General features: G+C 36.3%; 1 protein-coding gene across 1 annotated transcript in view; it reads right to left on the bottom strand.

Annotated features, from left to right (window-relative positions):
* agla (amylo-alpha-1, 6-glucosidase, 4-alpha-glucanotransferase a) overlaps positions 1–14,259 on the bottom strand; it is a 184,973-nt gene that overhangs the window by 64,495 nt on the left and 106,219 nt on the right. The window contains exons 17-19 of the mRNA XM_061928652.1: positions 13,524–13,674; positions 10,846–10,970; positions 6,365–6,477 (exon numbers count right to left, since the gene is read on the bottom strand). Of these exons, the coding sequence (XP_061784636.1) occupies positions 6,365–6,477; positions 10,846–10,970; positions 13,524–13,674 (389 nt within the window). The remainder of the gene's footprint in view (positions 1–6,364; positions 6,478–10,845; positions 10,971–13,523; positions 13,675–14,259) is intronic.

Here is a 14,259-nt window from a genome sequence, read left to right on the forward strand (position 1 = left end):
TTTTTAAGGACAAAAGTATGCTTTTAAGGAGAAAAGTATGTGATTTTAAGGACAAAAGTATGTGCTTTTAAGGACAAAAGTATGTGTTTTTAAGGACAAAAGTATGTGATTTTAAGGACAAAAGTATGTGTTTTTAAGGACAAAAGTATGTGTTTTTAAGGACAAAAGTATGTGCTTTTAAGGAGAAAAGTATGTGATTTTAAGGACAAAAGTATGTGCTTTTAAGGAGAAAAGTATGTGATTTTAAGGAGAAAAGTATGTGTTTTTAAGGGCAAAAGTATGTGTTTTTAAGGACAAAAGTATGTGTTTTAAAGGACAAAAGTATGTGCTTTTAAGGACAAAAGTATGTGTTTCTAAGGACAAAAGTACACGTTTTTAAGGACAAAAGTATGTGTTTGTAAGGAGAAAAGTATGTGTTTTTAAGGACAAAAGTATGTGTTAAGGACAAAAGTATGTGTTTTTAAGGACAAAAGTATGTGCTTTTAAGGAGAAAAGTATGTGCTTTTAAGGAGAAAAGTATGTGATTTTAAGGACAAAAGTATGCTTTTAAGGAGAAAAGTATGTGATTTTAAGGACAAAAGTATGTGCTTTTAAGGACAAAAGTATGTGTTTTTAAGGAGAAAAGTATGTGCTTTTAAGGACAAAAGTATGTGTTTTTAAGGACAAAAGTACGCATTTTTAAGGACAAAAGTATGTGTTTTTAAGGACAAAAGTATGTGTTTTTAGGGACAAAACTGTGTTTTTAAGGAGAAAAGTATGTGATTTTAAGGACAAAAGTATGTGTTAAGGACAAAAGTATGTGTTTTTAAGGACAAAAGTATGTGTTTTTAAGGACAAAAGTATGTGCTTTTAAGGAGAAAAGTATGTGATTTTAAGGAGAAAAGTATGTGATTTTAAGGACAAAAGTATGTGTTTCTAAGGACAAAAGTACACGTTTTTAAGGACAAAATTATGTGTTTTTAAGGAGAAAAGTATGTGTTTTTAGGGACAAAACTGTTTTTAAGGAGAAAAGTATGTGCTTTTAAGGACAAAAGTATGTGTTTCTAAGGACAAAAGTACACGTTTTTAAGGACAAAAGTATTTGTTTTAAAGGACAAAATTATGTGTTTTTAAGGACAAAAGTATGTGTTTTTAAGGAGAAAATTGTGTGTTTTTAAGGACAAAAGTATGTGATTTTAAGGACAAAAGTACGCATTTTTAAGAACAAAAGTATGTGTTGTTAAGGACAAAAGTATGTGTTTTTAGGGACAAAACTGTGTTTTTAAAGACAAAAGTATGTGATTTTAAGGACAAAAGTATGTGTTTTTATGGACAAAAGTATGTGTTAAGGACAAAAGTATGTGTTTCTAAGGACAAAAGTACATGTTTTTAAGGACAAAAGTATGTCTTTTTAGGGAGAAAATTATGTGTTTTTAAGGACAAAAGTATGTGATTTTAAGGACAAAAGTACGCATTTTTAAGGACGAAAGTATGTGTTTTTAAAGACAAAAGTATGTGTTTTTAGGGACAAAACTGTGTTTTTAAGGACAAAAGTATGTGATTTTAAGGACAAAAGTACGCATTTTTAGGACAAAAGTATGTGTTTTTAAAGACAAAAGTATGTGTTTTTAGGGACAAAACTGTGTTTTTAAGGACAAAAGTATGTGATTTTAAGGACAAAAGTATGTGTTTTTAAGGAGAAAAGTATGTGTTTTTAAGGACAAAAGTATGTGATTTTAAGGACAAAAGTACGCATTTTTAAGAACAAAAGTATGTGTTGTTAAGGACAAAAGTATGTGTTTTTAGGGACAAAACTGTGTTTTTAAGGACAAAAGTATGTGATTTTAAGGACAAAAGTATGTGTTTTTAAGGACAAAAGTATGTGTTTTTAAGGACAAAAGTATGTGCTTTTAAGGACAAAAGTATGTGTTTTTAAGGACAAAAGTATGTGTTAAAGACAAAAGTATGTGATTTTAAGAACAAAAGTACGCATTTTTAAGGACAAATGTGTTTTTTTTTTTTTTTTTTGTGTCCTGTCCAGCTTCTCAGGCAAATCATATAGTTGATGTAGATGCCCATGTCGGCTGTTCAGATTTACTTTACAAAAGAGAAGTGTAGGATACTTCTCTTGTTGCCTTATTTGTATTTGACTTTATTAAATGTATTTATATTATCATTTAGTGCAGCCGGGCCGGAGCAGGAGGGGATAGAAAGAGAAAAAAAAAGAAGAGTATGTGTTTTTAAGGACAAAAGTATGTGTTTTTAGGGACAAAACTGTGTTTTTAAGGACAAAAGTATGTGATTTTAAGGACAAAAGTATGTGTTTTTAAAGACAAAAGTATGTGTTTTTAAGGTAAAAAGTATGTGTTTTTAAGGACAAAAGTATGTGCTTTTAAGGAGAAAAGTATGTGATTTTAAGGACAAAAGTATGTGTTTTTAAGGACAAAAGTATGTGCTTTTAAGGACAAAAGTATGTGTTTCTAAGGACAAAAGTATGTGTTTTTAAGGAGAAAAGTATGTGTTTTTAAAGACAAAAGTATGTGCTTTTAAGGACAAAAGTACGTGTTTCTAAGGACAAAAGTACACGTTTTTAAGGACAAAAGTATGTGTTTTTAAGGACAAAAGTATGTGTTTTTAAGGAGAAAAGTATGTGCTTTTAAGGACAAAAGTATGTGTTTCTAAGGACAAAAGTACACGTCTTTAAGTACAAAAGTATGTGTTTTTAAGGACAAAAGTATGTCATTTTAAGGACAAAAGTATGTGTTGTTAAGGACAAAAGTATGTGTTTTTAAGGACAAAAGTATGTGATTTTAAGGACAAAAGTACGCCTTTTTAAGGACAAAAGTATGTGTTTTTAAGGAGAAAATTATGTGTTGTTAAGGACAAAAGTATGTGTTTTTAAGGACAAAAGTATGTGCTTTTAAGGAGAAAAGTATGTGATTTTAAGGACAAAAGTATGTGTTTTTAAGGACAAAAGTATGTGCTTTTAAGGACAAAAGTATGTGTTTCTAAGGACAAAAGTATGTGTTTTTAAGGAGAAAAGTATGTGTTTTTAAAGACAAAAGTATGTGCTTTTAAGGACAAAAGTACGTGTTTCTAAGGACAAAAGTACACGTTTTTAAGGACAAAAGTATGTGTTTTTAAGGACAAAAGTATGTGTTTTTAAGGAGAAAAGTATGTGCTTTTAAGGACAAAAGTATGTGTTTCTAAGGACAAAAGTACACGTCTTTAAGTACAAAAGTATGTGTTTTTAAGGACAAAAGTATGTGATTTTAAGGACAAAAGTATGTGTTGTTAAGGACAAAAGTATGTGTTTTTAAGGAGAAAAGTATGTGTTTTTAAAGACAAAAGTATGTGCTTTTAAGGACAAAAGTACGTGTTTCTAAGGACAAAAGTACACGTTTTTAAGGACAAAAGTATGTGTTTTTAAGGACAAAAGTATGTGTTTTTAAGGAGAAAAGTATGTGCTTTTAAGGACAAAAGTATGTGTTTCTAAGGACAAAAGTACACGTCTTTAAGTACAAAAGTATGTGTTTTTAAGGACAAAAGTATGTGATTTTAAGGACAAAAGTATGTGTTGTTAAGGACAAAAGTATGTGTTTTTAAGGACAAAAGTATGTGATTTTAAGGACAAAAGTACGCCTTTTTAAGGACAAAAGTATGTGTTTTTAAGGAGAAAATTATGTGTTGTTAAGGACAAAAGTATGTGTTTTTAAGGACAAAAGTATGTGCTTTTAAGGAGAAAAGTATGTGATTTTAAGGACAAAAGTATGTGTTTTTAAGGACAAAAGTATGTGCTTTTAAGGACAAAAGTATGTGTTTCTAAGGACAAAAGTATGTGTTTTTAAGGAGAAAAGTATGTGTTTTTAAAGACAAAAGTATGTGCTTTTAAGGACAAAAGTACGTGTTTCTAAGGACAAAAGTACACGTTTTTAAGGACAAAAGTATGTGTTTTTAAGGACAAAAGTATGTGTTTTTAAGGAGAAAAGTATGTGCTTTTAAGGACAAAAGTATGTGTTTCTAAGGACAAAAGTACACGTCTTTAAGTACAAAAGTATGTGTTTTTAAGGACAAAAGTATGTGATTTTAAGGACAAAAGTATGTGTTGTTAAGGAGAAAAGTATGTGATTTTAAGGACAAAAGTATGTGTTTTTAAGGACAAAAGTATGTGATTTTAAGGACAAAAGTACGCATTTTTAAGGACAAAGGTATGTGTTTTTAAGGACAAAAGTATGTGTTTTTAGGGACAAAACTGTCTTTTTAAGGACAAAAGTATGTGTTTCTAAGGACAAAAGTACATGTTTTTAAGGACAAAAGTATGTGTTTTTAAGGAGAAAATTACGTGTTTTTAAGGACAAAAGTATGTGATTTTAAGGACAAAAGTATGCTTTTTTAAGGACAAAAGTATGTGTTTTTAAGGACAAAAGTATGTGTTTTTAGGGACAAAACTGTGTTTTTAAGGAGAAAAGTATGTGCTTTTAAGGAGAAAGGATGTGCTTTTAAGGAGAAAAGTATGTGATTTTAAGGACAAAAGTATGTGTTTTTAAGGACAAAAGTATGTGATTTTAAGGACAAAAGTACGCATTTTTAAGGACAAAGGTATGTGTTTTTAAGGACAAAAGTATGTGTTTTTAGGGACAAAACTGTCTTTTTAAGGACAAAAGTATGTGATTTTAAGGACAAAAGTATGTGTTTTTAAGGTCAAAAGTATGTGTTTTTAGGGACAAAACTGTGTTTTTAAGGAGAAAAGTATGTGCTTTTAAGGAGAAAGGATGTGCTTTTAAGGAGAAAAGTATGTGATTTTAAGGACAAAAGTATGTGTTTTTAAGGACAAAAGTATGTGATTTTAAGGACAAAAGTACGCATTTTTAAGGACAAAGGTATGTGTTTTTAAGGACAAAAGTATGTGTTTTTAGGGACAAAACTGTCTTTTTAAGGACAAAAGTATGTGATTTTAAGGACAAAAGTATGTGTTTTTAAGGACAAAAGTATGTGTTTTTAAGGACAAAAGTATGTGTTTTTAAGGACAAAAGTATGTGATTTTAAGGACAGAAGTATGTGTTGTTAAGGACAAAAGTACACGTTTTTAAGGACAAAAGTATGTGTTTTTAAGGAGAAAAGTATGTGATTTTAAGGACAAAAGTACGCATTTTTAAGGACAAAAGTATGTGTTTTTAAGGACAAAAGTATGTGTTTTTAAGGACAAAAGTATGTGCTTTTAAGGAGAAAAGTATGCGATTTTAAGGACAAAAGTATGTGTTGTTAAGGACAAAAGTATGTGGAGTCGCATTTTTTGGGGGAAATGTATTTGATAAAAGTCAACACCAAGAATAGACATTTGAAAGGCAATTTAAAATAAATAAAGAATAGTGAACAACAGGCTGAATACCGTATTTTTCGGAGTATAAGTCGCACCTGCCGAAAATGCATAATAAAGAGTATTGTGCTCAATGGCAATATGATTATTTCACTGCCATGAAGCGCTGCCATCCGACCATCACCCCGAGAAAGAAGCGGTGGTGAAGGCGTGGGAGGGGGTGGGTGTGCATGTGTGCCCAATTGTCTTGGGTGTGATGATGTAATGGTTTTTATAGACTGAAGCCAATCTGCAAAAGTTCGACTCCAGGTGTCGTTGAGGAGGGAGGGAGGTCAAAAGCGTCCATCATTGAGGTGTCCTCGGGGGTGTTTTTCAGAACAGCCTGTTCCTGTTGTTCACAGCGTCAAGGCCATTCGAGGGGGTCAAATCGTAGATTAGGAGGCTTGTTTACCGCGAGCAGACAAAAAACAATGACTTGTCTGTTCTATTTGTCCATGATGGCTTCTCTCAAATTCAATTAATTTTTCCTTTTCAGCAAGCTTCTCCATGATGTGATCCATCTTGCGATTCAGTTCAGAAATCGCCACAGTCTGTGTTCCCACAGCCCTGCCCAATTCTTCCATTGCGATGAACAGCCTTTTAGACCAGTTGATCTGCCGTTTCTTTTTTGCTCTGCCCCCCTCTCCTTCATTATGTTAGATCCACTATGGACTGGACTCTCACTATTATGTTAGATCTACTGTGGACTGGACTCCATCCATCCATCCATTTTCTACCGCTTATTCCCTTCGGGGTTGCGAGGGGCGCTGGAGCCTATCTCAGCTGTGGACTGGACTCTCTCACTATTATGTTAGACCCACTATGGACTGGACTCTCACTATTATGTTATATCCACTATGGACTGGACTCTCACTATTATGTTAGATCCACTATGGACTGGACTCTCACTATTATGTTAGATCCACTGTGGCACACTATACAATATAAATAAACATAGTTTCAATCTGGGACTAATCATGTTTGAACACTTTTACACGATGCACTTGGTGTGTATTAATAGTATTGTACCTGAAGGCAATAACACTTCCTGGTGTCAATTTCTGAAAGGTGATTTCCTGTACGAACTCCGATCGACCTTTAGATGTCACCTCAGCTTGTTTCACCACTGTGCTCTCCTGTAACTGTAAATGTATGCACAGTTACAGCCGACGTCATCATAACTGATACCAGCATTTTTTTTTTCTTTTACAATAACAAATGTGTGTACATGTTGAACATAAGACGTGTCAACTAGAGGAAGTGGTTGCAGAGACATGCTTCTCCGTAAACCTTGACAGGAATGTGCTACGACATCAAGTGATGTTCTGAAATAGAACTTTGTTAAAGCCTGTTTGAAACCGTTACAATAACAATGTGAAATGTTAACAGAAATACAGTGGAACCTCGATTTACAAACTTAATTAGTGAACATGGTTTGTACATGGAAAAGTTTGTATAGTGAAGCAGAGTTCCCCATAAGGAACAATGTAAATATGAATAATGTGTTACAGCCTAGAGCAGGGGTGTCAAACTCAAATACAGAGTGGGCCATACTTGCCAACCTTGAGACCTCCAATTTCGGGAGGTTGGGGGTGGGGGTGGGTGCGGGGGGGGCGTGGTTGGGGGCGTGGTTAAGAGGGGAGGAGTATATTTACAGCTAGAATTCACCAAGTCAAGTATTTCATATATATATATATATATATATATATATATATATATATATATATATATATATATCCCCGCGACCCCGAAGGGAATAAGCTGTAGTAAATGGATGGATGGATGGATATATATATATATATATATATATATATATATAAGAAATAATTGACTTTCAGTGAATTCTAGCTATATATATATATATATATATATATATATATATATATATATATATATATATATATATATATATATATATATATATGTATGTATGTGTGGGAAAAAAATCACAAGACTATTTCATCTCTTCCCCATAAGGAACAATGTAAATATGAATAATGTGTTACAGCCTAGAGCAGGGGTGTCAAACTCAAATACATATATTGCGCTCTACTACGGTATCGAGCACTATTTTTTGGATAACCTTATTAAGACATATATATATATATATATATATATATATATTATATACATATATATATATATATATATATATAAATAAAAGAAATACTTGAATTTCAGTGTTCATTTATTTACACATATATACACACACATAACACTCATCTACTCATTGTTGAGTTAAGGGTTGAATTGTCCATCCTTGTTCTATTCTCTGTCACTATTTTTCTAACCATGCTGAACACCCTCTCTGATGATGCATTGATGTGTGGCACGCACAAAAGTGCTTTCATCAAATGCACTAGATGGCAGTATTGTCCTGTTTAAGAGTGTCACAACATTGCTGTTTACGGCAGACGGACTGCTTTACTGTAGACGTTCTTTATATTGTGGGAAAGCGGACTGCATGGAGCTGGAGGGGGCGTGGCCTCCAGCTCCGCCTGAATTTCGGGAGATTTTCGGGAGAAAATTTGTCCCGGGAGATTTTCGGGAGAGGCGCTGAATTTCGGGAGTCTCCCGCAAGTATGGAGTGGGCCAAAATTTAAAAGTGAAGAAAGCCGCGGGCCAAGGTTGAACAAGTTAACCTTTTAATAGGGACCCAAACAAGTTTTGCATTGAATATTGAACAAGCAAGGCTTATATAACTTTATAGTGACATGCAAAATCCGGTTTCAAATAATAATAATTAAAAAATATAAATGGCATATCAAATACAATTTAAATAAAAATTGGATGCCTCTTTTCTATTTGCCGTACTTGCCAACCCTCCCGAATTTTCCGGGAGACTCCCGAAATTCAGCGTCTCTCCCGAAAACCTCCCGGGACAAATATTCTCCCGAAAATCTCCCGATTTTCATGCGGACCTGAGTGAGGACAGCTTTTTTTTTTTTATGACAGGAGGACAACAGGGTGACAAGAATTAAATCATCCAGACTAGAGACACATTGTATTATTATGTTTATCTTACCTAAAAATAAATATATTTATTAATTACAAAAAAAAACTAAATAAATTTTTACTATATTTTGCTAAAAACATCAAAAATAATTGTGTTTTTATTTGTATTTTTTCTGACTCCTTATTACAACCAGCCATAGAATTATACATTAAAATAAACATATATGAAATAATTAATTTTAAATGATCATAATAATTCATTTAAAATGACCATATTTAATTATTAAAATAATTGCTTGTTTATCAACAACTTTAGCATTTTATTCATTACATTTTGAAACTCTCAGAAGCCAAGTTATGTTATATTCCTTAAGATTTATTTATGCAAGTTTGAAGTATCAATTATCTAAACACAGTTTTGTTTGCATATTTTCAGGATATATATATATATATATATATATATATATATATATATATATATATATATGTATGTCAATATACACCTCCCCTCTTAACCACGCCCCCGCCCACAACCATGCCCCAGTCCCACCCCCGACCACCCCATATATATATATATATATATATATATATATATATATATATATATATATATATATATACACACATATATATATACATATATATATACATATATATATATATATATATATATATATATATATATATATATATATGAAATACTTGACTTGGTGAATTCTAGCTGTCAATATACACCTCCCCTCTTAACCACGCCCCCCACCTCCACACCCACCCCCACCTCCCGAAATCGGAGGTCTCAAGGTTGGCAAGTATGCTATTTGCAGCCTTCTGAGGTAAATATCAACATTAACTTTTTCCACAAGCTATTAAATTAGAAAATAAAATAACAATGAATAAACCAACCATTCAGGACTTTAAACTGCTCAGTTTGCAACACACTGATCTTATCTGATGTGCCCAAGCCAGATACCTGCCATCTTTTCTGGGATGCTAGTTCATTCATGTCGGGGCTCAGGCTTTGAGCTGAGGCAACCTTCATTATCCAACGAAGGTGTTCATCAGTCATTATATCTCGTAGTCCACCCGGACAACAGTCTTGGGGGCGTGCCTTAAAGGCACTGCCTTTAACGTCCGCTACGGGCTGTCGTCACGTACGCTTTTCTTCCATTCTAACAAAGTCACAAGATATGTGCGGCTTCTGTACGCACACACACGTGAATGCAACGCATACTTGATCAACAACGATACAAGTTACACTGAGGGTGGCCGTATAAACAACTTTTAACACTGTTAGAAATATACGCCACACTGTGAGTCCACACCAAACAAGAATGACAAACAAATTTCGGGAGAACATCTGCACCGTAACACAACAAAAACACAACAGACGGCGTGGCGAAGTTGGTAGAGTGGCCGTGCCAGCAATCGGAGGGTTGCTGGTTACTGGGGTTCAATCCCCACCTTCTACCAACCTAGTCACGTCCGTTGTGTCCTTGGGCAAGACACTTCACCCCTTGCTCCTGATGGCTGCTGGTTAGCGCCTTGCATGGCAGCTCCCGCCATCAGTGTGTGAATGTGTGTGTGAATGTGGAAATACTGTCAAAGCGCTTTGAGTACCTTGAAGGTAGAAAAGCGCTATACAAGTATAACCCATTTATCATTATTTAACAGAACAAATACCCAGAACCCTTTGCAGCACTAACTCTTCCGGGACGCTACAAAATACACCCCCCGCTACCACCAAACCCCGCCCCACCACCACCACACACACACACACACACACACCTTGTAGCGTCCCGGAAGAGTTAGTGCTGCAAAGGGTTCTGGGTATTTGTTCTGTTGTGTTTATGTTATGATACGGTGCAGATGTTCTCTCGAAATGTGTTTGTCATTCTTGTTTGGTGTGTGTTCACAGTGTGGCGTATATTTCTAACAGTATTAAAGTTGTTTATACGGCCACCCTCAGTGTATCCTGTATGGCTGTTGACCAAGTATGCATGGCAATCACTTGTGTGTGCGTGCAGAAGCCGCACATATTGAGATCGGTAGGTCGTGAGTTCAAACCTCGGCCGAGTCATACCAAAGACTATAAAAATGGGAGCCATTACCTCCCTGCTTGGCACTCAGCATCAAGGGTTGGAATTGGGGGTTAAATCACCAAAAATGATTCCCGGGCGCGGCCACCGCTGCTGCCCACTGCTCCCCTCACCTCCCAGGGGGTGATCAAGGGTGATGGGTCAAATGCAGAGAATAATTTCGCCACACCTAGTGTGTGTGTGACAATCATTGGTACTTTTCACTTTTTTAGATGTTGGAGTGTTGAGACGTGACTTCTCCTGCCCTGTGAAGTGGATGGCTCCGCCTCCTTAACAAAGTTTCCCCCTGCTTTCTTGCCTGCAGGCGCCTATGTGAAGCATTTGTGCACAGGGACATGAAGTAAAAAGTTGGCCGATTGAAAAGTTGGCATATAGAGGGGTTGGTAAATCGAGCTTCCACTGTAGCAGACTAACAAAGGCCTTATGGCATGCGCACAAAAGAAGAAAACAGGTATTTACTGCGATGTGCTCTTTGATCTGTACGGTGTATTCCGGCATGCCGTTGATGTAGTTGTCGTCCTTCTCATAGCTGCCACCATGTCTGTCCACTGTCCTTGCCTCCAAAACCACCTCCTCAATTGTCCCTGGAGAGAAGGAATACAAATAATAGGCTATATATAATATTTAAAGATATACAAATATATACTGCAGACATATATAAATATATACATAGAAATATATAAATATATATGTACACAGACACAAATATACACACATACAGTATATACATATATATATTCCATCCATCCATCCATTTTCTACCGCTTATTCCCTTTGGGGTCGCTGGAGCCTATCTCAGCTACAATCGGGCGGAAGGCGGGTTACACCCTGGACAAGTCGCCACCTCATCGCAGGGCCAACACAGATAGACAGACAACATTCACACTCACATTCACACACTAGGGCCAATTTAGTGTTGCCAATCAACTTATCCCCAGGTGCATGTCTTTGGAAGTGGGAGGAAGCCGGTGTACCCGAAGGGAACCCACGCAGTCACGGGGAGGACATGCAAACTCCACACAGAAAGATCCAGAGCCCGGGATTGAACCCAAGACTACTCAGGACCATACTTGCCAACCCTCCCGGATTTTACGGGAGACTCCCGAAATTCAGCGCCTCTCCCGAAAACCTCCCGGGACAAATTTTCTCCCGAAAATCTCCCGAAATTCAGGCGGAGCTGGAGGCCACGCCCCCTCCAGCTCCATGCGGACCCGAGTCCGCTTTCCCACGATATAAACAGTATGCCTGCCCAATCACATTATAACTGTAGAATGATGGAGGGCGAGTTCTTGGTTTCTTATGTGGGTTTATTGTTAGGCAGTTTCATTAACGTCCTCCCAGCGCGGTAACAACACACAACAGCAGTCATGTTTTTGTCTACCGTAAAGCAGTTCGTCTGCCGTAAACAGCAATGTTGTGACACTCTTAAACAGGACAATACTGCCATCTAGTGCATTTGATGAAAGCACTTTTGTGCGTGCCACACAGCAATGCATAATCAGAGTAGGTGTTCAGCATGGTTAGAAAGATAGTGACAGAGAATAGAACAAGGATGGACAATTCAACCCTTAACTCAACAATGAGTAGATGAGTGTTATGTGTGTGTATATGTGTAAATATGTCATACACATATGTGTATGTTTTACACATGAAAAGTGTTTGTCCATCTTAAACATTCATTTATGTTCCAACATATTTACCTACGCACATTAATAACATTTGTAAACTACATATATTTTAAGTTATTATTTCTTGGTAAATGACAGATGACGAGAGATTATCATCACATTTCAACATCTCTAACATGTAAATGCTGCTTATTTGCTAGGCCAGCATTGCAAATGAAAATATGCTTTTAATTGTTGTGTCCTAGATCAGTGTTTTTCAACCTTTTTTGAGCCAAGGAAATCATTAAAAAACAAAACCCAGTTGACAGTAAAAAGTCGTTGTTGCAATTGTTGGATATGACTTTAAAGCATAACCAAGCATGCATCACTATAGCTCTTGTCTCAAAGTAGGTGTACTGTCACCACCTGTCACATCACACCCTGACTTATTTGGAGTTTTTTGCTGTTTTCCTGTGTGTAGTGTTTTACTTCTTGTCTTGCGCTCCTATTTTGGTGGCTTTTTCTCTTTTTTTTGGTATTTTCCTGTAGCAGTTTCACGTCTTCCTTTGAGCGATATTTCCCACATCTTTGTTTTAGCAATCAAGAATATTTCAGTTGTTTTTATCCTTCTTTGTGGGGACATTGTTGATTGCCATGTCATGTTCGGATGTTCATTGAAGACGCCGTCTAGCTCCACAGTAAGTCTTTGCTGTCGTCCAGCATTCTGTTTTTGTTTACTTTGCAGCCAGTTCAGTTTTAGTTTCGTTCCGCATAGCCTTCCCTAAGCTTCAATGCCTTTTCTTAGGGGCACTCACTTTTTGTTTATTTTTGGTTTAAGCATTACACACTTTTTTTACCTGCACCCTGCCTCCCGCTGTTTCCGACATCTACAAAGCAATTAGCTGGCGGCTGCCACCTACTGATACGGAAGAGTATTACATGGTTACTCTGCCGAGCTCTAGACAGCACCGACACTCAACAACAACACATCATTTGCAGATTATAAATACTGGTTTGCAAAAAATATTTTTAACCGAAATAGGTGAAATTAGATAATCTCCCACGGCACACCAGACTGTATCTCACAGTGGTTGAAAAACACTGTCCTAGATGAATAAATATTAAATAAATATATGAATACAAGTAAACTGGGAAGTAAATGTTTATGTACTACATTACCCAGAAGGCTTTTCGTTGTAAACGGGAACAGGAAGTATGTCTGAGCTACACGGGAAGAGGACAATTGTGCTATTTGATCAATATCTGACAACTAAAATATGTGTTATTTATTTCTTTAACCTGCTGCTTTGTCAGAGAATCAGTATCAGTGATACCAAGCTCTGCTCGTATTGCTACGAACATTCAGGGCCATCGGCCGTTTGAATTAAATTTAGTTTTACTTTCTTTTTTATAGCTTTAAACCAGGTGCAGGGACTTTGGCTTCACACTGTGAATCTACCACTCCAAGCATACACAACATTAACATGAAATAACATGAATATAGGATGCATGCAGTGTCTATTCTCTTACCAGGAATAAACATCGGCGGTACATCAGCGCTGTATTGGTGTGTTTTCGGGTTCTTGAAAGCCGTCCTACAAACCGTCACCACGGACTGATGGGTGCTGGGACAGTGACGAGTGATTGCAACAATATCTGCATCAACCTGGTCTACATAGACCTAAGGACAGAAGACACAATGGGGATTTCAGTTTATACACAGCATATTTATTTACAGTATGAAGATACGTACATACGTACATACATATACACTACCGTATTTTCCGCACTATAAGGCGCACCTAAAAACCACAAATTTTCTCAAAAGCTGACAGTGCGCCTTATAACCCGGTGCGCTTTATATATGGATTAATATTAAGATTCATTTTCATAAAGTTTCGGTCTCGCAACTACGGTAAACAGCCGCCATCTTTTTTCCCCGTAGAAGAGGAAGTGCTTCTTCTTCTACGCAAGCAACCGCCAAGGTAAGCACCCGCCCCCATAGAACAGGAAGCGCTTCTTCTTCTACTGTAAGCAACCACCCGCCCGTGTAGAAGAAGAAGAAGTGCGCGAATATTACGTTTCATTTCCTTTGTGTGTTTACATCTGTAAAGACCACAAAATGGCTCCTACTAAGCGACAGGGATCCGGTTCATGAAAAGACGCAATCTCTCCATCCGCACACGGACTACTATTTCACAGCAACTGCCTAAAGACTTTCAAGAAAAGCTGGCTACTTTCCGTGCATATTGTAAAAACAAGATAG

Source organism: Nerophis lumbriciformis, linkage group LG33, assembly GCF_033978685.3.
Source record: "Nerophis lumbriciformis linkage group LG33, RoL_Nlum_v2.1, whole genome shotgun sequence".
Taxonomy (NCBI): Eukaryota; Metazoa; Chordata; class Actinopteri; order Syngnathiformes; family Syngnathidae; genus Nerophis; species Nerophis lumbriciformis.